This window comes from Pan paniscus, chromosome 9, assembly GCF_029289425.2.
Source record: "Pan paniscus chromosome 9, NHGRI_mPanPan1-v2.0_pri, whole genome shotgun sequence".
NCBI lineage: Eukaryota > Metazoa > Chordata > Mammalia > Primates > Hominidae > Pan > Pan paniscus.
The window spans coordinates 22,762,179-22,788,449 of NC_073258.2; the positions used below are offsets into that span (position 1 = coordinate 22,762,179).

The 26,271-nt window shown below is 36.0% G+C and overlaps 1 protein-coding gene across 2 annotated transcripts in view; it reads left to right on the plus strand.

Moving 5' to 3' along the window:
- PRMT3 (protein arginine methyltransferase 3) overlaps positions 1-26,271 on the plus strand; it is a 128,083-nt gene that overhangs the window by 73,196 nt on the left and 28,616 nt on the right. For both annotated transcript variants that reach the window (XM_057299124.2, XM_063608135.1), the window contains 2 exons: positions 5,461-5,648; positions 7,954-8,040. In XM_057299124.2, the coding sequence (XP_057155107.2) occupies positions 5,461-5,648; positions 7,954-8,040 (275 nt within the window). The remainder of the gene's footprint in view (positions 1-5,460; positions 5,649-7,953; positions 8,041-26,271) is intronic.

Sequence of the window (26,271 nt, forward strand, 5' to 3'; positions counted from 1 at the left end):
TTTCATTTGATCTTTAAGGCTGTCCTTTCACCAGTAACATACTGTCTTAATTACTGTAACTTTATACTGAGTCTTGGTCAGGTAAGGAAAATCTCCCCATTTTGATCTTTTTAAAAACTGCTTTGATAGTTTGGTCATGTGGCAGGGGGGAGTTTAAAATAAATGTTAGAATCTGGCTATTTCTGCTTTAAAAAAAAGACTGCTAGAATTATGAAGGGATTCGACTGAATGAATTTATCAATTTGGAATTGGATAAATTTGGAATTGGAATGATCAGCATTTTAATATTGAGTTTTACAGTTCATGACCATAATGTATCTTTTCATTTTTAAGTTGTCTTTTTTATTTATTTATTTTTTAATGGAGTCTGTCCCTGTCACCCAGGCTGGAGTGCAGTGGCACGATCTTGGCTCACGATCTTGGCTCACTGCAACCTTTGCCTTCTGGGTGCAAGCAATTCTCCTGCCTCAGCCTCTCGACTAGCTGGAATTAGAGGCGCCCTGCCACCACGTCCAGCTAATTCTTTGTATTTTTAGTAGAAATGGGGTTTCAGCATGGTGGCCAGGCTGGTCTTGATCTCTTGACCTTGCTTGCTTGCTTTCCTTTTTAGTGTTTTTGTTTTGTTTTTGCCTTGTCATCTCATTCCTTTGCTCAGAGCAAAATAAGCTTAAATGTTACCATTTTCCTTACTTTGTCCTGAAATTTTATTTATCTCCACTCTTTTCAACCCCCTTTCTCCTACCTTCTCTTCCAACAAGTACCTTTTACCTTAGGAACCTGGGCTTCCTCTTTCCGTTTCTTCCATTTGAAAAGCATTAAAATGTGGCATCATGCATAATGGAAAGCATATGGATTTCACAATTAGACCTTAAGTTGAATCTCTGCTGTGTCAGCTGACTAGTTATCTGGTTAGCTGAAGAAGACCAGGTATTTGGGCAAGTTACTTTCTGCCCAAGTTACTCTCTGAATTTAAGTTTAATTTATAAAATGAAGATTATAATCCAACTTTGTAAAATTATTCAAAAGTCTAAATGAGGTGCTTGACACAAAGTAGTTGCTCAATAAATGTTAATTCCCAGTCTGAGTTACAACTGGTGAACATGAGATTAGCAGTAGGTTTATACTTTATAAAAGTTATGAAATGAATTTAAGCATTGTGGTATTAACACTTACCTTTTATACAGCACTTCACATTTTCTACACTTTTACATAGATTATCTCAATATAATCAGCCACTGGCATTGGTTCATAGTGCTTAAAGGATTCCTTTAGTATTTTCATAACTGTCTACTTCCTCTTCTTCAGATCTGCATTTTTCACATTTATTAGTTTGAGTTTGTTCAGTAGTAGAGCAGTAGTGTCATTTTTTATTTTTCAGCATATAATTTTTCAAAGCATATTACAGCTATGTGTTAGCCTTAGCTAAACGTTAGTGGGTCTTGTCATTATTTATAAATGAATGATGGGGAAATGAGTCCAATTTCCAAATAAATATTACTTTTTAAAGATACCTTTATTATATAAACTAGAAACTAATTTTTAAAGCTCATTTAATTCCCATTTGGTGACTTTCTAGTACATTTTCTTTTATGCATATCAAGCATTTTTGCTACCATTGTTATTTCACTAAAATCTTCATATTGTTCATATATATTATGAAAAAAGTGGTTTATTTTGACTTATTTACTATCTCCTTTGTTTTAAATCTTTTTACTCTGTGGTTATTTATACAAACAGTGATACAAAATTCCTAGTGTTTACTAGAAATTGTTTCTTTATTCATCTCTATCTTATCCTTTAGTGTCCAAAAGTTTATGAGGCATTTCTAAGGGATAAAGGATTTCCCATCTTTATCTATTCACCATGTGAGCCGTTCTAGTGACAAATGAATTCTGGGCAGTGAATCGAGAAGGACACAGATGTCAAAGCCATGAATTTATAAATGGTCTGTTAAGAGCATGCTTTTGTCCAATCAGCGCTTTGTTAATTTCACCTACAACAAGAAATAATTATTCAATTATAGCTTCTATCTGACAAAAATCAAATGACAAATGTGTCAGAATGCAAAGGTAAAGGGTCAGGATTCTGGCCGGTGGTCCAAGATTTTAGCCAGCTGTGAGGAGGTGGTTATAGAACCAAATTGACCTATAACACTGATTACATATCCTTATGCATATTCATAGATCTTACTAACCGAAAGATTAAAAATAATTTTATTTGCAAATTCTAGCAGTATAAAAACTGTGCTTTTCTGTATTTTTGTGAAAGACAAATAATTTGAAAAATACACAACACCCAAAAATAAAATCATGTTCTTCTTTAGTTTCTCTTCTAATTACCAACAATTTCAAAATTGTTTTATTACTTTTAGTAAGTTACAATTTTTTCTTATAAAAAAGTTACCTTTAGTTTTATGGTGTCACTAATATATTACTTAATATAGAGCCAGAGATAAGTAACTTTTTTCAGTAAAAGGCCATATAGTAAATTTTTTTCAGTTTTATAGGCCATATAGCCTCTGTCCCAACTATTCAACTCTGCCACTGTAGTGCAGTGTGGCCATAGACAACATGTAAACAAATGAATGTGGTAGTGTTACAGCTAAACTTTATATATTAATACAAAAACTGGCAGCAGGCTGGATTTGACTATGGGCCATAGTCTGCTGACCCTAATAGAGAGACTGATGGCATTTTAAAACTTCAGCAAGATTTTAAAAGATATTCTAAAATAGCAGAACTGTATCAACTATGTTAAGTATCTTGAATGTCTGTGTACTGCACAACTCCAGAGGATATTCAGTTCCCATTAACTATATAGTGTGAATGGCACTCCCTGAAGTAGGACCATATGGTGGCCCTGATAATAACCCCCCTCCATTTCTGCTCATTTATATCAAGGGTATCTGTATCTAGCCTGCTGCCTGTTTTGTAGATAAAGTTTTATTGGAACACAGCCATGCTCATTTGTTTATATATTGTCCATGCTGCTTTGACACCAATAGCAGAAAGCAGTAGTTTCAACAAAAGTCAGTTTTGTCCACAAAACCTAAACTGGTAATTTCACAAAAAATGTTTGCTTATCACCTGACTATACCCTTATTATGTTCCTCTTTAATGATGAAACGACAGGGCATAATGTGGGAAAGCTTCTATAATTATTCAGTCCAACAAAGGATGTATCAGAAAGTTAGCCACATACCTAAAGCTGCTTCTGAATTCTTATTTTTTTATTCAGTGTTTCTCATCCTAAGGATCTGGTTCAACAAACTAAATACACTTCCTTATAGCTGATCCTCTTACTGAGTTAACATTTTCAATAACAAATCAGTTACTTTGAAGAATTTGTATCAATCAAGAATTTAAACACAATCCAGAGGCTTTACCTGTTTGTGGAGGAAGGGCAGAGTTTGCATGGCAATGGACCGTGGTCTGGTGCAGCTGGCATACGTCCCTCACATGCCTATCAGGGAAGACTTGAGAAACTTCTTATCAGTGACTTAGTACTACGTAGTTTTTTCTGAGTATCTCACAAGTTAGGTTTGGAAGCAATTGCGTTGGTGCCAGTAAATCTTATCGTGGGCTTTATTTGGAGAATAATTTAGTGCTGCTGTCATTGAATAATAAAATTGCTAAGGCTGTGGAAATAAACGTTTGGAGGAAGGAGAGAGTAATTTTTCTACTGTTTACACCTGAAAGCTAGTTAATTAACTCATGGTTTTTGTTTGTTTGTTTGTTTTTGGTTTTGCTGCATTTCTTTGGTACATTTATACTTGTTTCAGTTTGCTGATATGGGAACATGTGATTTATATTTTTAATTCATGAGTACCCTAAAAGTTGATATTTGAGATATTGGAAAGACAAAGTTAATTTTGTTATTTCTTTACTTGTTATTAGTGGAGAGTTTCTCCTTCAATCACACTTTCCTTAACTCATGTAACACTTACCTTCTTGGTTCTCTTACTTTTGTGGCCCCAGCTTCTCGGTCAAGTCCCTTTAATTCTAGTATTCATTATCTATTCTCCCTAGGTCTCGTGAACTCCCTTTACTTATCTTTCATTTATATGCCTATGGTCTCCAAATTTATGTCTTCAACTTAGATATCCTTTTTTGAATTTCAGACCTTTGTATTCAGCTACATTTCAGACATTTTTATTTGTTTATCTCTTAAGCACTAAATGCTCCTGTTCCTTTTGAATCTGCCCATATTTATGTCCTATTATAATGGTTAGTACCACAATCTGTGCTGTTACTAAAGCTAAATACTGTCATCCTTTACCTTTTGCCCCACAGCCACTCAGCCTCAAAGTCCTCTGAGTTCTACTTCATAAATATCCCTTGAATACATCTCATCCTTTCCATTCCCACAGCAATATCCTAGTTCAGATCACCTGGTTTATTTTAACCATCTCTTAATTTGTCTCTGTTTTCATCTTAGACCCTCCCATTATTCTCCACATTGCATTCCAGGTGGTTTGTCTAAAATCAAAATCTGGTCATGTTGCTACCCTATGTAAAATTTTTTACTGGATTATCATTATTCTTAGAATTAAGTCCAGTTTACTAATTTGGTTTACTCAGTATGTAGTCTTTGGTCTCTACTTACCTTTCTAGCCTTGTGTCTTATTTCTGTCTCAATTGGATTGTATATGGGCCATCCCATCTATTGTGACCCTTTATGCACACTGCTGCTCACTTTGCCTAGAATACGCTTTCCCTCCCCACTCCCAACTTACTGGGCTTCAGTTCTTATCTTATATATTATCCCTTCTCCCCTGCTCCAGCCAAGTCTGAATTAGCTGGTTTTGCCATGAGCTCCCTTAGTACCTTGTATGCTCCTGTTCTTAGTATTTATTACCTCACAAATAACTATGCATTTCTTTTTCAAAATAGTCTAAATATAAGTTTATTGAGGATAGTGATATGTGTCCATAGTCTGTAAATTAGACTGGCACGTATGTCTGGCACATACTTTATGCTTATAAATATTTTCCTGTTAAATGAGAGTAATATGAAGTGGTCTTCTGTATAACTGTAAAACCTTATTACATGATTTTCTTACATGCTACATATCTTTTTAAATGATTTGTCCTTTTCTGCATGTTTTTAGAGGAATATAGGAATAAGTAAAGATCTAGTACCTTTTAAGTTAGCATACTTTAAGTTTTAATATCAATAAATATGTTTATTTCAGGATTGTTTAATTATATAACCCTATTTTAATTCAAACCCTATCATTGGAATCCCTGTTTTAATTTTATCATCATGATAATGCGTATCTGTTTTTAAAAGAGGCTACAAGATGAAGCATGGTTGTTTTTCCTGATCTATACCTTCATTAATCTCCCATTGCTAGTAATCCTTACTGATGGATTTGATATTTATATTTAGGCTTTAAAAAAATTATATTCCATAAGAAAGGGAGATAATGCTTAATTGTTGGGCATTTTGTTTGTTACAGTCTACCCTGACATTTGCACTATCAGCCTGGTAGCAGTGAGTGATGTGAATAAACATGCTGATAGAATTGCTTTTTGGGATGATGTCTATGGCTTCAAGATGTCCTGCATGAAGAAAGCAGTTATTCCAGAAGCTGTTGTGGAAGTTTTAGATCCGAAGACTCTTATTTCAGAACCTTGTGGTATTAAGGTAGGTGCTTTACCAACTTTATTTTTTATAATGGTATTGCTATTTTTCTTAGTTCAGCATTTGAAAATAATATATTGATTTTATATGTGGGCTTTCAAAACAGTACTTTTCCCATTGTAATCAGTCTAAAACAAATTGAGGTCATAATATTTACCAGTTGACTATATCATCTCTTTAGAATCACTTCTCTGTATATTAAAACTCCTTACACTCAGTTTTATAGTCCTTCAAATCTGACTCTGAACCGGTTGAATAATTTATATTTACTTTGGCTTAATCAAGGTAAAAAGTCCTGCTGTATTATCAGTTCTACTTCATCATCCTCCCCAGCCTTATTTTAGCTTCTCATTTACAGCCAGATTATTCATTCGTGTCATATATTCCACACAGTTTAACTTCTCTCATTCAGATTTCTTCCAGCGTTTTCAGATTAAGTAATTACATATAGTGAATTTGCCCATGAAACGAAAGCCCTACTATGTTCAGATTTCTCAGTTAATTCCTTTTGTGTTTTGTCATCTTATTTTTTGCCATGTTAATCTCTGGTTTTATTATGAATTTTTCTATGTTGAATTTACATGGGTTCACTAATAACTTTGCAGCAAAAAATAATACTGCTTTTCTTAAGTCCTTAATTTGTCTGTTTCAACTAGATAATCAAATCTAGAGCAGTATGTTCAGTGTTAGGTTCAGGATATTGTCTTTGTCTCAAGAGAAAAAAAAAAAAAAAGAGTCTCACTCTGTCGCCCAGGCTGGAGTGCAGTGGCGCAATCTCGGCTCACTGCAATCTCCGCCTCCCGGGTTCAAGCGATTCCCCTGCCTCAGCCTCCCGAGTAGCTGGGACTACAGGCATGCACCACCATGCCTGGCTAAATTTTTGTATTTTAGTAGAGACGGGGTTTCACCATGTTGATCAGGATGGTCTTGATCTCCTGACCTCATGATCCGCCTGCCTTGGCCTCCCGAAGTGCTGTCTTCTCTTTTTAATCATGCTATTACTTTCATATAGCATCAATATTTCTTCTCTGTACAAAGCAGATATTTAGTACATATTTAATTTTCTTAAATGGATAAAGCATTAAAAGTTAGTATAGAGTAATAAACGTGAAGTTTCTTAACAAGAGCAGGCTGATTAAAAGTGCGTTCAGCTTTTAAGAAAAACAGTCTGCTTGATGGTTATAAGACTGTTCAGTGCTCTGGTACACTGAGAATAAAGAGTTTATTTGGGCTCTTTGGCTCAGGATAGGAGTGTACAGTTATAACCAACTAAGCCTTAAAGTTGAGTAGAAAGAGGAGAGTTGGTGGAGGTTGCTGATTTCTCTCTCTAGTGATCTCTGCTTAATGCAAAAACTGCTATGAATAAATAGTTGAGACAGAAAAATTTAGACCTGAAAATAAGGTGTTAAAAAGTGTATGTACTCTTTTTTTTTTTTTAACATTTATTTAAGTAAATAGTTTGTTCTGTATTCTCCAGTCCTCCCACAAACACATTGTACTGTTAAAATGTTTTCTCAAATTGTTTTCAATAGTGTCTCAGATGTGTGGTTACATTAATTGCATTCACTGGGTTATGATCTACTCCTGGCTGGATCTACTCAGCTGATGACGGTCTTTACAGCACACTTCTGGTTAGACTGCTGTAGTTGAAAGGTGATTCCATCCCTTCTCCAAAGTATAATGGAGAAGGATTTGAAAAAGGGCAGAATGGGAAAATAAAGATATTTCGCTATTTTTTCTCTGGATCGAATCTCCATAGTTTTGCTGTTCTGTTTGAATTGTGTGGTTTCTCCTCATATCTAACAAAACCTATCTTCAATTATAGACATGAATTTTAAAACAACTTTCTTTTCATTAGCATGTGTTTTCAAGTTGGCAGTTCCTATAAATGTATTGACTGTTATCACACATAATTTATAGCAGTTGTGGTGGGTGTACCATACACAATAGGCAAAATGATGTTAGGTGAAGCACAGGAAAACATTTTTTATTTGAAAGTATTTATTTTAGTGTGTCAGGAAAACTTTAGCACATTAGCACTATGATTTGATAAATACTATTGTTTACAAGGAGCCTAAGTTAAATGAATTTAAGAAAAAATTAACAAGATGATAGTACTAGTACTCCTTAAACTTATAAATAATTCCAAAAATTAGCATGTGAGTAAAGTTTGCAAAACTTTGGTTTCCAATAATCATTTGTGCATAAAAGAAGTAATGTTTGTCTGGGTTGTTTTTGTTTTATTTTTTGTTTTTTTTTTTTGGACTATTTTTACTAAGCTCTTTCTTCACTTCTTTTTAATGGGTAGCATATAGATTGCCATACGACGTCTATCTCAGATTTGGAATTTTCATCAGATTTTACCCTGAAAATCACAAGGACATCCATGTGCACAGTAAGCTATTTCATTCTGCTTTTACAAATTTCACTAGCAGTGCAGTTGATTGGCAGGCTAATGAGTTTAATTACTAGGCTTGTGACAAATGAAAATGACTATTGCCTCTGACAGTCTACCATTGCCTTTGCTAGGCTATTGAACAGATCCGGTTAATAGGTCAGTAAACTTCAAAAAAGTTTAATTCAGTAGAAAAAGTATTAGGAAACCCTGTTTACATAATGATTTTTCTTTATAGAGTCTTCATTATTTCCTATCACGTGATTAGTCAAGAGCACTCAACTTTATCTTCAAAGACCAAAGTTCATACCCTATTCCTCCCTTTAACTCTTTACATTTAATTTAGATGGAAGATATGTTTATTTGGTAGAATATTTTATGTTTTATATTTATGTATGAAAAAATTACTGAACTGCTATTGAGTTACCTTTCAAAAATCTAATAATAATTTAATAGTCTAATAGAAAAAATCCTTTGGAAAAGTTAGGCAGATCTGGGTTCCTGTGTAGTTCTACCACTTATTTCGTTGTTAAGTTACCTAAGTAATCTGTACTTCGAACTATTCAATTGCTTTAAGAAAAATGGGGATAATTCTGTTTCGATGACTCATTACATGGATTCATGAGATATATGTGAAAATACCTACAATATAGCCAGAAACGTTAGATTATTAAAATCTAAAAAATTTTTCATCTCAAATAATTTATAAATTTTTTTTTTAAGATAACATTTACTGCTGTCAGGAGACTCAAATTGTTCATAAAATCTGCTCCTTATAGTATGAGTTTATATAGGTGGTATTAACATATTTATATTATTTTAAAAATATATGGTTTTTAAAACTATGTCCTCAGAAGTTAACATTTTTATGGAAAATTGTATTGTCAGAATCTGTAAAATAGATTATAAGTCATGTTAACATTGAGTCTTCTGCCTGATTCTTTTAAATATTTGGTTCAGATTGATATATTATACACAAGACTTCATGTCTTCTTTACAATTGTTTCAGTTCATTTTGATTCAGTGATTATTTTATATCCAAATAAGTTTAACAATGTACTTTGATGTTTTGAGGGAATCTTCTTTTAGTTGAAGTTGGTTTTATAATTTTTTAAAGTTTAAATATCCAGATTTAAGTTTAATTTAAATATCCAGATTAAAGTTTAAATATCACAAATAAAGATTTGTGACTTTGGAGCACTCATCATTTATTTAATAAACAAAAAGCAAAATTTGATTCATTTTCCATGTATTTTCTAATTCTGCTTTTTAGTAATTGAAATTATTTTTGTCATTTGAAATTAGGCTAAAGGCTAACTCCTAGAATTTCCTCTTTGTTTTGATATTATTAATACATGAGAGTTGAAAAAAGACCATCTTGATTAATGAAAATTGATCAATCATCTATAAAGGAATTCCTAGAATAAATTGTCATGTCACCAGTATTAAATATATATTTCACATATATTTTCAGTGACTATCACATGAATCAAAATAGAGCAGATGTAAAACTGTAGTGAAGATGTCAAAAGCTTGTGCATATTTGTGAACTCTAGTTAGAAAAGTTTATTGACTTTCATTGAAATGTTCTTTTTTTCTAGTTTATTGGTCAGGGTTCTTAGTTTTAGACAACAGAATTTAAATCGGTTGGTTTAAACTGAGAGATTTGTTAGAGGGAATACAATAGTTTCCAGACACATTGGGAGACCTAAAGGAACAGACTGTATTTTCAACTTCTAGAAATTTCTAGAACCACACCTTTGAACTGGCCTGCTACAGAGCTGCCTGTTTTAAATACCCTAGCACTGTAGGTTCTATTTACCTTAATTCCCCTAGCCCACTCCGTGTTAGCCACCACTGACAACCCCAGATGAACAAAACCCTTTACTGCCATCCTGGTTCCTGGTCCTCTGTCCTCCCAACCCATGTAGGCCATGTTCTCCTTCCAAATCTTCATTCAGCATATCTGCTTGGTGAATCTAGGTCATGTGGGGCCCTAGCTGTCAGTAAGTTTTGGAAAGCAGTTTTAGCTACAGTTTTATACTACAGATCTGGAGTTTCATAACACATATATGGAATTGTTTTCTATTTCCTAGTATTTAGGATAGAGTACAAGAAGGTTTGTATTAAATGAAACTGTATCCTTCAGTCATCTTAGTTTTATTCTGTATACTTAAAAGAGTAAAAAGAAACATCTTAGTTTTATTCTGTATACTTAAAAGAGTAAAACAAAACAAGAAAAAAACTGGTAAAGTCTATTTAATTCAAAGATTGTAATTGAACTTTTAATATTGAAGAATCTAAGTATCAAATAGTTACTTGCTGCATTTGTCCCTGTACAAAGTTCCATAAGAAAAATGAATTATAAGTAAACTGTTACCTTATATCTATAAAGTACCTTTTATTTAGATTTGCATTTTTAGTCTCAACTTGCCTGAATGGTGTTTATGAAAAAGTTTGTTTGGAAATTAGGTGAGCCTAAGGTTTGCGAAGAAGGTGGCAGGAGGTTGGAGTGGAGTTATAGGTGTCTAGTTACTGCTGAATAACCTCGTTCCATAACTCACCTCAGGAAGAATGTATTGTTACAAACCATTTATTGGATGCATGCCAGGTACTGAAGATAAAATATTTTAGTAGTTAGCATTGAATGTTAACTCTTCTGACATTATCCTTTCAAATTTAGTTAATATTATCAGAGGAAGGTAACGTACATCAATAGTCGTTGAACACTTGAATGTCAGACAATGTGCTAATCACTTTAAAAGCATTATTTAGTTCTCATAATAACCATTTGAGATGAGTACTCATATTATTCCCATCTTAGTGGTGAAGGAAAAAAATTGCTATGTTTTACTTGTGAAATAAAATCTCCTTACTCTTTCCTGACCCAAAAAAACCTTCTTCATGGGATTGTAGAAACTATTAAAAGAACTTAGAGAAACCTATGAATAAGATCTTACAGGGGTAGAAGAAAGCAGGCTTCGTGTTGCATTTGAAACAGATTTAACAATGTTTATTTTTGGCAAATAGTCCAGCAGTTGGAATGAAGAGGGAAAGAGAATATGTATAATCAGAATTCACTCTTCTTAGAGACAGGCCTCACGGATTCATGTGATGAAATCAGTACCATAGTTCATCCTCTTTGCAGCAGATAGGAAGTAGATCTTTGAAGTTTTTCTTTATCCTCTCAGAGTAAGCTTATACTTGTTTGGTTAAGCATCTACATTTCTTGGAAACCTCCTTCCCAGCATGCTAACTCTAACGTGAGCTTGACATACGTAAGATGTTGTGGCCTAATGCTTCTATTAGGTGTTCATTATTTGTGAATCTTAACTATCCACCCATATTTACTTCGATTCTCTTGCTCTTTGGGATGGTATCAGCTCCTTACCCTCCTACGGACCTATCCATCTGGAGCTACTTATGCAAGCATGGCCTCTTTGAATGGATTAGTCGCCCAGTTTTTGTGGGAATAATCCATAACAAAAGTATTAAAAAGGATGAGTGCCTAATTGGAACTTTGTTTCCCCTTTATAGTTAGAAGAATTAGCAGAGATATTGAAAGTTTTTGAAAAAGCCTAGTAAAGGAATAAATAAAGTAACTTTGGGGAATAAGAGGAAGAGATTGGGCTTTTTTAGATAGAGGGAAGAAGAAAGTATCTGAATTTGTACTGCTAAGTACAAACCTTCAGATATATTAAATGCTTTTCTTCTTGTGTTGAAACTTGAATGCTTAGCTACTAATTAAGGTGGAGAATTTCTCTATTATAGTTAGCCCAGTTTAAATATATGTATGATATATGTATAACGTGGTTTTTGGTTTGTTTGTTTGTTTTGAGACAGGTTCTCACTCTGTATTGCCTAGGCTGGAGTGCAGTGGCATGATCTCAGCCCACTGCAACCTCCACCTTCCAGGTTCAAGCGATCCTCTTGGCTCGGCCTCCCTAGTAGCTGGGACTGCAGATGTGCGCCACCACAGCTGGCTAATTTTTGTATTTTTAGTAGAGACAGGGTTTCACTGTGTTGGCTGTGCTGGTCTCGAACTCATGTCCTCAGATGATTTGCCTGCCTCAGCCTCTCAAAATGCTGGGATTACAGGCGTGAACCACTCTGTGCCTGGTCATAACCATTTATTTCTTAATGAGATTCTAAATTTGTGGCCTAATTTAAAAGTTAGAGGAAATTGGATTTTACAAAGTTACAAGATGCTAAGAACACCCCTTTTGTATTTTAATAGCATGTATGCTATAGACTGATAATGCTTTTAGATAGCTTCTTGAAGATTATTAGAACCTTTCATGAAAAACATTATCTTCTGCAGTCTTCTCCACCACCAAATAAATACACACATCCCCATATGCCACAAATGAAGCTTCATGGCATTTTAATGTTTTACATTAACAGACTTTATATTTTAGGAATTTAACATGTGATATTTATATGTAAATGTCTTGAATCTTGAATCATCTATAATGATTGAAGGATAATTTTTCAATGAGTACTGGTACCACATAGCAGTTTTCTGAGCATTTCTTACTTTATTCTAGGATATTTTTGACAGTTTAGATAAAATTGTCATTGCTTTTACAATAGAGATGAAGTTTAGCTGGCTCCTGACATTTCATCTATCATATCAGCCTGCTTAACCCAGCCAAAAATGAACAATAAAGTCAATTATTTTTGTGGAAAGTTTATAGGTGTTCAAAAGCAAAAGCGGTAAGACTATAAAATTTAGAACTCATATGTTTTATCTTGTGAGTTCTTGTTTATTTGTAATGTCATTTGTGTAATATTCTCTTACTCTGTATGCCAAGTGGCATTTATATTTGCATCTGTGTGTCTATAAGCTACTTAAAGGTATAGAAAGGTATGTTCGTTCATGATTCTAAGTATACATTAAATGATTTTGAATAATGCTTATTATAGAACAAATGAGTTGTTTACCTTAAAAATGAAAATAGTTAAGATGGATTTATCAGATTACATGCTCACACAAATAACACAGGTTGAGTATCTCTTATACAAAATGCTTGCTTGGGCCCAGAAGTGTTTCAGATTTAGAAATTTTTTGGATTTTGGAATATTTCCATTTATGCATTCCTAATGCAAAAATCTGAAATCCAAAAGCATTTCCTTTGAGCATCATGTCATCACCCAAAATTTTAGATTTTGGAGCATTTCAGGTTTTCAGATTATGAATATTCGACCTGTAAAGGTTTTTATTTGCTATATCATCTCTTAATAGTTTTTATATCTTAATTTCAGCATTTTTTCTATTAGCATGTACCAGAATGACTGGTATAGCAATTTTCAGTTTTCACAAACATTCCTTAACATGTTTTTCCTAGGAATTTTTCTTTTACTACAGTTGTTAAACATCTGAATTAAAAAAGAAGCAGACTTTTTTTAATACAGTCATGTATCACTTAATGAGGGGGATATATGTGAAGAAATGTATTGTTATGCAGTCTTGTCATTGTGCAAATATTATAGAATATACTTACAAAAACCTAGATTATGTAGCCTACTATACACCTAGGCTATATACTGTAGCCTATTGCTCCTAGGTTACAAACCTGTACAGCATGTTACTGTATTTACAACTATAGGCAATTACAACACAATGGTATTTATGTATCTAAGCATAGAAAAGGTACAGTAAAAATATGGTATTACAATTTTTTCTTCACCTTTTCAGTTCTGGGGTTCATGTGCAGGATGTGCAGGTTTGTTCCATAGGTAAACGTGTGCCATAGCGGTTTGCTGTACAGATCATCCCCTCACCCAGGTATTATGCCCAGTGTCCATTAGCTGTTCTTCCCTCAACCTCCTCCCTCTAACAGGCCCCAGTATGTGTTGTTGCCTCCCCAGGTATCCATGTGTTCGCAGTATTCAGCTCCCACTTATAAGTGAGAACATGTGGTGTTTGATTTTCTGTTCCTGCATTCGTTTGCTCAGGATAACAGCTCTCAACTCCATCCATGGCCCTGCAAAGGACATGATCTCGTTCCTTTTTAGGGCTGCATAGTATTCCATGGTGTATATGTATATGTACCACATTTTCTTTATCCAGTCTACCATTAATGGGCATTTAGGTTGATTCCATGTCTTTGCCATCATGAATAGTGCTGCAGTGAACATACATGTGCATGTATCTTTATAATAGAATTATTTATATTACACTGGATATGTGTACCCAGTAATGGGATTGCTGGGTCAAATGGTAGTTCTGCCTCTAGGTCTTTGAGGAATTGCCACTGTCTTCCGCAATGGTTAAACTAATTTACATTTCCACCAACCATGTAAAAGCGTTCCTCCTTCTCCACAACCTCACCAGCATCTGTTTTACTTTTTAATAATCACCATTCTGACTGGTATAAGATGGTATTTCCTTGTGGTTTTGATTTACGTTTCTCTAATGATCAGTAATGTTGAGCTTTTTTTCCATATGTTTCTTGGCCACATGTGAAAAAGTGTTTGTTCCTGTTGTTTGCCCACTTTTTAGTGGTTTTTTTTCTTGTAAATTTGCATTAGTTCCCGGTAGATTTTGAATATTAGACCTTTGTCAGATGGATAGATTGCAAAAATCTCCCATTCTGTAGGTTGTCTGTTCATTCTGATGATAGTTTCTTTTGCTGTGCAGAAGCTCTTTAGTTTAATTAGACCCCACTTGTCAATTTTTGCTTTTGTTGCAAGTGCTTTCGGCATTTTTGTCATGAAATCTTTGCCCGTGCCTATGTCCTTAGTAGTATTACCTAGATTTTCTTCTGGGGTTTTTATAGTTTTGGGTTTTACATTTAAGTCTTTAATCCATTTTGAGTTAATTTTTGGGTATGGTATAAGGAAGGGGTCCAGTTTTAATTTTCTGCACATGGCTAGCCAGTTCTCCCAACACCATTTATTAGAGATTCCTTTCCCCTTTGCTTGTTTTTGTCAGGTTTTTTGAAGATCAGTTGATTGAAGGTGTGAAGTCTTATTTCTGAGCTCTCCATTCTGTTCCATTGGTCTATGTGTCTGTCCTTGTACCAGTACCATGCTGTTTTGGTTACTATAGCCATGTGCTATAGTTTGCAGTTGGATAGCATGATGCCTCTAGCTTTGTTCTTTTTGCTTAGGATCATCTTCACTATTCAGGCTCTTTTTTGGTTCCACATGAATTTTAAAATAGTGTTTCTAATTCTGTGAAGGATGTCCAATGGTAGTTTAATGGGAATAGCATTGAATCTATACATTACTTTGGGAAGTATGCCCATTTTCACAATATTGATTCTTTCTATCCCTTAGCATGGAATGGTTTTCAATTTGTTTGTGTCCTTTCTGTTTTCTTTGAGCAGTGGTTTGCAGTTCTCCTTGAAGAGGTCCTTCACTTCCCTTGTTAGCAGTATTCCTAGGTATTTTTTTTGTAGCAGTTGTGAATGGGAGCTCATTCATGATTTGGCTGTCAGCTTGCCTGTTGTTGGTATATGAGAATGCTAGTGACTTTTTGCTCATTGATTTTGTATCCTGAGACTTTGCTGAAGTTGCTTATCAGCTTAAGAAGCTTTTGGGCTGAGATGATGGAGTTTTCTAGATACAGGATCATGTCATCTGCAAACAAAGATAATTTGACTTCCTCTCTTCCTATTTAAATATGCTTTATTTCTTTCTCTTGCCTGATTGCCCTGGCCAGGACTTCCAATACTATGTTGAATAGGAGTGGTGAGAGAGGGCATCCTTGTCTTGTGCCTGTTTTCAAGGGGAATGCTTCCACCTGTTGCCCATTCAGTGTGATATTGGCTGTGGGTTTGTCATAAATAGCTTTTATGATTTTGAGATATGTTCCACCTAGTTTTAGAGTGTTTAACATGAAGGGATGTTGAATTTTACTGAAGGCCTTTTCTGCATCTATTGAGATAATTGTGTGATTTTTGTCATTGGTTCTGTTTTTGTGATGAATCACATTTATTGATTCCATATGTTCAACCAATTTTGCCTCCCAAAGATGAAGCCAACTTGTGCTGCTGAATTCAGTTTGCCAATATTTTGTTGAGGATTTTTGCATTGATGTTCATCAAGGATATTGGCCCGAAGTTTTCTTTTTTTGTTTTGTCTCTGCCAGGTTTTGGTATCAGGATGATGCTAGCCTCATAGAACAAGTAGGGAGGAGTTCCTCCTTTTCAGTTGTTTTGAATGGTTTCATTAGAAGTAGTACCAGCTCCTCTTTGTACCTCTGGTAGAATTAAGCTGTGAATCTATCTGGTCCTGGGCTTTTTTTGGAGAGTCGGGGGTGGGGAGGTGTTGATGGGCTATTTATCACCGCCTCAATTTCAGAGCTCATTATTGGTCTCGTCAGGGGTTCAATTTCTTCCTGACTCAGTCTTGGGAGGGTGTATATGTCCAGGAATTTATCCATTTCTTCTAGGTTTTCTAGTTTATGTACAGGTTTTTGTAGTTTTCTTTGATGGTTGTTTGTATTTCTGTGGAGACCACGGTAATATTCCTTTACCATTCCTGATTGTATTTATTTGATTCTTCTATTCTTTATTATCTAGCTAGCAGTCTATCGTATTAATTTTTTCAAAAAAACAGCTCCTGGATTCTTTGATGTTTTGAAGGGTTTTTTATGTCTCTATCTTCTTCACTTCTGCTCTAATCTCCGTTATTTCTTGTCTTCTGCTAGGTTTGGGGTTTGTTTGCTTTTGGTTCTCTAGTGCTTTTAGTTGTGATGTTAGGATGTCGATTTGAGATCTTTCTGTCTTTTTGATGTGTACATTTAGTGCTATATATTTCCCTCTTAACACTGCGTTAGCTGTGTCCCAGTGATTCTGGTATGTTGTCTCTTTGTTCTCATTAGTTTCAAAGAACTCCTTGATTTCTGCCTTAATTTCACTTATTTACCCAGGAGTCATTAAGCAGCAGTTGTTCAATTTCCATGTAGTTGTGCGGTTTTGAGTGAATTTGATTGTGCTGAGGTCTGGGAGACTGTTTTATGATTTCAATTCTTTTTCATTTGCTGAGGAGTGTTTTACTTCTGGTTAACAGCTCCTGTAATGTTTTACCATGATTCTTAGCTTCTTTACATTGGGTTGCAACATGCTCCTTTAGCTCAGCAAAGTTCGTTATTACCCACCTTCTGAAGCCTACTTCTGTCAATTCAGCCATCTCAGCCCAGTTCTGTGCCCTTGCTGGAGAGGTGTAGCAGTCATTTGGAGGAAAAGAGGCACTGGCTTTTTGAGTTTTTAGCATTTTTGTGTTGATCCTTTCTCATCTTTGAGGTTGTTAACCTTTGAATGGGGTTTGTGTCAGGTTTTTAATTGATGTTGTTTTCTGTTTTTAACAGTAGGTCCATTCTAGACCCTAGTTGCCTCAGTTTTTCCCATACCAAGTGTCATACAGGGTATGACCAGTGAAGGCTGCAAAACAGCAAAGATGGCAGCCTGCTCCTTCCTCTGAAAGCTCCATCCCTGCAGGGTACTGACCTGTTCCCAGCCTGAACTGCACCCGTAGGAGGTGGCTAGAGACCCCTTTTGGGAGGTCTCACCCAGGTAGCAGGAGTGGGATCAGGGATCTGCTTAAAGGAGTCTGGCTCCTTTTTGGTAGTGCAGCTGTGCTGTGTTGTGGGAGACCATTCCTTGTCCAGACCATCTGGACTCTCCAGAGCGGCAGGCTGGAATAGTCAAGTTGACAGAACTGCAGAGATGGCAGCCGCCCCTCCCCCTGGGAATTTGGTCCTTCTCAGGCAAACCTCTCTGACTGGAATTCCAAGCCAGTGGGGCCCACAGAATTACACTACTTGGCTTCCTGGATTCAGTTCCCCTCCTAAGAGTATCTAGGGACAGATCTCTGGCCTTGCCAGGAATCCTGGGGCCAGAGTATGCAAAACTCCTGAGTCTCTGTGTATGCCCCAGCGGCTGCTCTGCCAGGACTCTATACAGGTCTATGTATTGGACCGAAGGCCCTGGTGGTGTGGCTTACAAAGGGATCTCCTAGGTGCAAAGATCCATGGGAGAGGTGTGGTTTCCTGGGCAGGATCGCACAATCACTCACTGCTTCCCTTAGCTGGGACTGAGTGCTCCTTTGGCTTCGTGCTGTTAGAATGCTTGTTCTTCAGTACTGCAAGGAAAAATCAGCATTTAGACAAAAAGTTCTCTCAGCGAGGCAATTTTACTTTCCGCAGAAAGGGTGCTCCTTGCGGATAGAACAATGGCAAGAGCACACTTGAACCAAGGAGGGAAGCAATTTATGTCTTTTATGCAGCTTGTCTTTTCTACTATGTCTTGTTTCCATTGGCTGGAGCCAGACCTCACAATGTGAACTAAAACCTGACTGGCTAATAATTTTAAACTTTTCTAAATAGGTGAAAGCAATGGAAGGACAAAGGAAAAGAGGAAGTTGTTTACTAAAGTACTTAGAAAAGTAATAACATTCTTAAATAAGGAAGGGGTAGGCTGCAAGCTGGGACATGCCTGTGAGCACATCTACTACAAATATCTTGGTTAAGGTACAAGGACATAGAATGTACTACTTGCCTGTGAGCCTGTGTAACAGCCGCATAGGATAGGGCTTAACAAAGGGTTATTAGCACAAAGCAAGGAGGCTTGAACAAACTTAGTCTTTAAAAGAAATTATTATTTCTAACATTTATTATTATCCTTTAACAAGAAGGGAAACTTTGAAGAGGAACTTTTACTTTCTATGGTGCCGCTCCCAGTTGGTTCATCACCCCACCCTGCTTTTCTTCTTTCTCTGTGGGTTGAGATGTTTGCCTAGTCAGTCCCAATACAAGAACCTGGATATTTCAGATGAAGTTGCTGAATTCATTTGCCACTTTCATTCTTCTCTGTGAGTGCTGCAGACTGCAGCTGCTTCTAATTGGCCATCTCGGCCCCCTTAATCTTATGTGACCACCATTGTATATGCAGTCATTGACTGAAACATTGTTATGTGGCACATGATTCTGTTTTTATTTAAAAACCTCTTAAAGTCCTTTATTTTGGATTCTGTCAAACTTCATAAATTTGAATAGTGTCATGAGAGATATTTAATGTCTTTTTTTTTTTTGAGACAGAGTCTAGCTCTGTCTTCTGGGCTGGAGTGCAGAGGTGCGATCTCTGCTCACTGCCACCTCAACCTCCCAGGCTCAAGGAAATTCTCCTGCCTCAGCCTCCCCGGTTGCTGGGATTACAGGCAGACGCCACCATGCCCAGCTAATTTTTGTATTTTAGTAGAGATGTATTTTGTATTTAGTAGAGATGGGATTTCACCATATTGGCCAGGCTAGTCTTGAACTCCAGACGTCAGGTCATCTTCCCACCTCAGCCTCCCAAAGTGCTGGGATTACAGGCATGAGCCACCACCTTTTAAATCTTTACATTAACAGATTTAAACAAATATTAAATGCTGACTATGTGCCAAGTACTTGTCTATAAAGCAGGCACATAAAAACAAATAAAACATGGTGGGGCACAGTGGCTCATGCCTGTAATTCTAGCACTTTGGGAGGCCGAGGCGAGTGGATCACCTCAGGTCAAGAGTTCAAGACCAGCCTGGCCAACATGGTGAAACCTCATCTCTACTAAAAATACAAAAAATATTAGCCAGGCGTGATGGCAGGCGCCTGTAATCCCAGCTACTCAGGAGGCTGAGGCAGAGGTTGCAGTGAGCTAGATCACCCTATTGCACTCCAGTCTTGGCAATAGAGCAAAAACTCCATCTCAAAAACAAAACATATTCTCTGCCCTGGAAAGGCACTTAAATGAAAGGAGGCAAGTACTATGAACATTTTAATATGAATGTAAAGGTTTAAATATAGAGATACACCAAGCGTGGTGTGGGACTGGGTTTCTGGAGGAAAAATGTAGTTAATAAATTTTACAGCCAACATTCCATGAGGAAGTGAAAAACTTTGCCCCTCCCAAAATAAAGGAAAAGCTTGAAGTATGGTAGTCACTTCATAAGTTCCTTTGAGATAATTTTTATTCTTTGAGATAATTTTTATTCACCTACTTTTTAATTCATTATTTCTTTTTTGCATTCTTTCTGCTGTTCATTTTTAGCCAATAAATATTTTTATTTCAGATATTTTTTAGTTGTACAATTTCTATTTTCATTTTTAGAGTTTTTTTTATCTCTTTAACCAGTTTGATCCATCTTTTTATCTGAATTCCTTGACATTTATAATCATTCTTTTCTTTTAAGATGTAATTTGCTAATTCCCCAAGTGATCTGTGGTTTTGCTTCTCTTCCCTTTTAAGGGTCACATTTTCCAGTTTGTTCTCATATTTTATGCTAGACATTGTATAAAAGAGTAATACGGACTAGAGTAGGTAATATTTTCCCTTAGAAGAATATCTCCTAGCTAGCTAGCGGGAGGGGTCGATCCCTTTTGATTTCCAGTGTCTTAAGCACAAGATCAAGCCCTTCCCTCTGGCCAAGTTCTTGGGAAGACCATCAAAATAAAGCTGAGTTTATGGTTTATTACAGTAAGGATGACCAGTACATTGACAGTCTTAATAGCATCTCAGAGGAAGGACGTGAGAATATTTATGAAATTCTCAGCAGGTCTTTCAGTGTGTGCATTGGAGGGAAAAGGTCCTGATTAGGATTTGGCATGAGTTGAGAACTGGTAGACACATCGAGGGGTGGGTTTTAAAGTGAGTCTTGGCCGGGTGCAGCAGCTCACTCCTGTAATCCCAGCACTTTTGGAGGCTGAGGCGGGCAGATCACCTGAGGTCTGGGGTTCAACACCAGCCTGGTCTCTACTAAAAATACAAAAATTAGCCAGGCATGGTGGTGCATGTCTATAGTGCTAGCTACTCGGGATGCTGAAGCAGGAGAATCGCTTGAACCTGGAGTTGAAGGTTCCAATGAGCCGACATAGCACCACTGCACTCCAGCCTGGGTGACAGAGCAAGATTCTGTCTCAAAAAAAAAAGAGTCTTGAAGAGTAAACAGCATAGTGAGTCATCTGTTCTTGAGGGGAGGGTATTTACTCTCCTGAGGATTCATTGATATATCTGTTGTTCAAATAAATAGATTTTCTTGAGGTACCTGAAACAAATACCTTCTTCTTTCTAAGCAGTAGCTTCTGGAATAGCAGATAATTGAATAGTAATGTCATATTAATAGAGATAGTGAACTGTGTGGCCACAGAAGGTTTTGGCTTAGGAGAAACCCCCCCCCCTCTCTTCCTGTTTTGCAGCACAACCACCAGCTTCATCCACTCCAATAAGTAACATGAGGGAGAATTGGTTTGAAGAGAGGACCAACTCTGCCTTTTGGATTTCTCCAAATTCCAGGGCACTATACTAGTGTACCAGTGCACTGGGCCTGGCTAGTGTTTCCTTGTCCCAGCAAAGTTCTTGTGACTGTGGCATTTTTGCTACTTTACCCACCGCATGGGCCCTAGCATTGGGCAAACGCCCTCAGGTATGAAAGCAGCTGTTTTTGCTCAGCTAGGAAGAATTTATTCCCCTCTGGAGACAGTTATTTAGACCTATTTGCAAGTAAGACTCCTCTGTGGTTTTAATGAGAAATGTTTAGTCAGTCTAGTGTTTTCTTTTTGTTATGTTAGAGTGAGGGTCTTTTGCAACCTTCTACATGCTAATTAGAAGTCATCCTTGGATAAATTGCTTTTTTCTACATCCTAATTAGAAGTCATCCTTGGATAAATTGCTTTTTAAAGCCCAAACTGGAAAATAAATCTGGGCCTACATATTTAGAATTTTAGAAAGTTTAGAAATAAAGTTAGGAAAGGTAAATGAAGGTAAACATAAGTTAGTGAAGTAAAAGTAAATTTCATGTTACCTTTCAGTTCTCAATTCAGTTCTTTGGTGATCTACTTGATAGGAGTTGAAGGCTGCAGCGAGTAATGATTGTACCACTGCACTCCAGCCTGGGTGACAGAGTGAGAACCTGTCTCTTTAAAAAAAAAAAAAAAAAAAAAAAAAAAAAAAAAAAAAAACTACTTGATAAATGGTAGAGATATTTAAAAGGCACCAATATTTAGCTTTGGATGGAATCAAAACACGTCTTTCAGTTACTCAGTTTTTTAAGGCTAATGCAATTGCTATTAAAAGAAACTTTAAAATGTTTACAATTCAAACCAGTAATCTCTTAGTCATAATACTCTGTTTTCATTTTACTTTTTAATTAAGCTTTAAATTTTTCTAATGGCTTAAGAAAAAACTTCAAGATTAGCCCATTTATTTGCAATTGTGTTCTTTAAATCTTATAATGCTTCTGGAAAATCTCTGACAGCAGAATCCTACTAATTCTAAGCTTATTTCTAGGTATTAAATTAGCTCTTAGTACTTTTTGTTGTAAGTTGACCTAATTTTGACCTTACAAAGCTAATCAGCTAACGAAACTAATTATTAAAACACATCTGTGCTGCTTAGAAATAGTAAGATTTGTCGTGAACTTGCATCACAGGTTTTAATGGGACATCTGGTATATATTTTAATAGGCTTCATTAAGTAAATTTTATGTCTTGGGGGAGAACATTTCTCATTATGTGATCCCACCTCTACAGTTGGTTTTAGGCTCCTCCTTGTGAATGACCATGTGGTCTAAAGTATGGTCTTGAACTTTCTACTCTGCTCTGAAACCTGAACCTTTGTAGCTGGGCTTAGGTGGTGGTGCGAACATTTAAATCTCTTCGTTTATTCTCAGGAAATGTTCTTTGAGTAGTAGCATATGCTAGGAGCTGAGAGGTATTGGGAATGTAGTAACAAGCCACACCCGATAGTTCCTCTATTCAGGAGGCATTAATAGTGGAAACATAATAAAATTCACCCTATTTTCATCACCACCCTTCAGTGGAAAAAATATTCACCCTATGGATATTAGATAATACTAAAGAATTATTGAATTATTGAACATTTGGTTACATGTGATAAGGGCATTCTAGTTATCTAAGAAAATGTCCGTCTTTTTACAGACGCAAACTGAATTTGGAGGGAAGAAATGACATAATATTATAGGGTACTTGCTCAAGAGATTAGGTGAAGTATGTGTGCCGAATATAGGTGATAGGTTCGTCAGAGGTTCTGTAATTGTGTATGTTTGAAATTTTTGATAGTATTTATTTTTTTAAAGAATCTCTCAATAAGAAACGCCTAAGAGTGACGAGGCAAAAGTACTGCACTGAGATAAAGATATTTCTGTATATCTCAGCCACCTGCTATAGTTACCAAAGCTGAACACATGTTTACCCTGTGTCTTAACCATTTCCCTCCTGGATCCAGATACACACACAGAAATATGTTGACATGTTCACCAAAAAAAATGTTCAAGAATGTCCGTTGCGGCCTTCTTCAGCCCCAAGCTAGAAAGTAGGATGGGTAAATGTGGTATATTTATGGAATAAAATACAGCATTGAAAAAGAGATGAGCTTGGCAATACAGCACAACATGGATGAATTTCATGAACAGTTGATTTAAAAGGGGGGAAAAGGCTGGGCGCAATGGTTTACACCTGTAATCCCAACATTTGGAAGGATCGCTTGAAGCCAGAAGTTCGAGATCCATCTGGTCATGGACATCAGAATAGTGGTTACAATTTGTGGGGTGACTTGATTGGAAAGGAGCATAAAAGAAGTCTCTGGAGTACTAGGAGTGGTCCGTATCTTGATCTGGGTAGTGGTTATACAAGTGTGTTCACCTTGAAAAAGTTCACTGAGCTGCATCCCAATGATTTGCTCACTTCTGTGTGTGTGTATGTGTGTTCTATGTAAAACCAGTGGTTCTTGCATTAGCTAGAAATCTGTTTTTTTGCTTGTATATAGTACTTCAGTTGAAAAGTTGACCAAAGCCAAAAAATGTCTATCTGGTGGTCAGTAGTTTGATAGGTTCAAGGAGTTGAAAGAAGCCTAGGATGGCTGGGACATGTAGATCATAGTGCTAAGAGATGGAAAGCACCTTGTGCTATTTGGCCATTTCAATTGTGATGTTTTTTAAGTAGAGTGTTGTGATCAGAAGGGCCCTTTAAAAAGATTGTGGCTAGAATATGGAGAACAAAGAGGAGACCACCAGAGTGGATGTGGGAGGCCAATATGTAGGTTATTCTAGTAGCTTTGCAGTGACTTACACAAAGGCAGTTTTAGCGGACTTGTTCGTGAGTTACCTAAGAGACAAAATTGACAGGACTTGAGAATGAGTTAGATAATGGGGAGTGAGGGCAATAACTCCCATTGCTCTCAGTATCAATGATGACTCCAAGGTTTCTTACACGTACAATTTGAAAAATTATGGTCCTGTCTGTCAAAGAAAATTGGAAGAGCAAATTTAGAGGTGAGGATCAGATGCTCAATTATTAGGATGTTGAATTTCATACCTTTGAGTTATGTAAGTAGTGATATCCAGTAGGAAATTGAAACACAGTTCTGTGGCCTGTCTTGTCAAGTCATACTTGTGACATATTTGGCCCAGATACATAAGAGTAGGAATCAAAGAACATTTTATGGAAGACTTTTTGAAAATATCCATCAAAATATGCTGCTGACACTTTAACAAAGCATTTTAAACAATGATAAAATTACATGAATGAGGATGTATTTTTTAACCTATGCTATTCCTTGAGGCTGTTGGATTCCAAAAGCTTGTTTTTTAAAGGAAATCCAGTGGAGTAGCATCATATGCAGATATAATTTATGCAAATTAACTGCAAGCATTCAGGAAAAAAAAAAAAAAAGCCTGAGAGAAATAATGGTCTCAGTAGTACAGATGATTCTACCCTCCTTTTTAATTGTGAACATGTGCCCCAAAATGAGCATGATGTGAGAAACACATCTGCTGTTTCTTATGTAGATTTCTGTAGGATGAACATCTTGCTAGACTGCATGATTGTCTTTATAAAAGTGTGTATTTTTAATACAATATGGCACTCACTACAAGCCATCTACTTCATCTGGAGCCCAGCCAAAGAAATGGTGATTTGTACCATTGCTTAAAGAACGGGTTGTATTGAACTTACTGAGGGATAGTTTATATGTTAGTCTCTAAAATGACATCTTAAGAGATTTTCCAAGGTAATTTTGAGATTTTTCCCATATGACTTATCCTCTGCAGAATATGAGTACTATAAAATAATGTCTTGTCTTATTACTTTGTTTCAAAGGGATTCTGTCTAGTTCTAATATTTTCCATATTTGAAGTCCAGGTGCACCTTATGCATTGCTCTCCAAATTTACTCCCATTTGACTTCATTTTATCCTTCATTTTTCCAACCCTAGAGAGTCAAGAGCCCTTGAAACTGGACCCCAGAGTATTTTAGCCTTTTAAAAGTCTGTATTTTTTTCAACCCATTCTTTGTGTTTAGCTTTTCTGTCTACTCTTTTTGGAAACATTACCATTATGGAAAAATTATTAAGAAGATAACGTTTCCTGCTTTGGAAAACTTTTAGGTATATGTTCGTTGCCTAGAATAGTGGGAGGAATCGCCTGTAATACTGAAATCGTATTTAAACCTAGTCAGAGAGAATGCAAAAGTCCACAAAATGAGGAACCCTGCAGTTGAGTAAAATAACCTGTCCATAGAGTTAATAGAGATTCGTGTGCTTGATCCTCTTTTGAAAGCCATGCTGAAAAATAATGCTTCTGAATTTCTGTAATTCATTGTTTAAATTTCAGGGACATTAAAGAAATTTTATCAGCATTTTAAAAAATTCTGATTCTAAAGCCTCCAAGTGAGTGATATTATAAAAGGATTTGAACATCAAATTGTTCTAAAATACAATTTGAGTGGAATCTTAAAATTCTTAAGCTATATTAAAATCATTTAATTCTAGATAGGTATAGGTTTATGCTTGAAATCAGCAATGTTGAAGGACAATAAATTCTGAGAAATTAGCAGGACTAGAATATCTATCTGAAGTTCAGCAATAAGCACAAAATAGTGTATTTATCAAATAATCAATAAGAGTGGACTCTTGATTAGAGATGTCAGAGGGGTTCTCCCTAGACTTATCACAGAGGCTGTCAATTAACATTATTAGATTGTGATAAGAAATGAGTTGGACCAGGTATTTTCCTTTTTGATTCAGCCGGTTACCCATGGAGTAATGACGTATAAGGAAGTAATCTTCCCAAGTTCAGACTTATTTTAACTTAGGCACTGACAGACACCATTGTGAATATTGGCATTAAGATCATCTAAAAATCCTGAAGTACCTAATGTTTACAGACATTTTATGTATATGTATGTATTAACAGGAGGAAATCACTCCACATGGAAAGACAAGTCAAAAATTA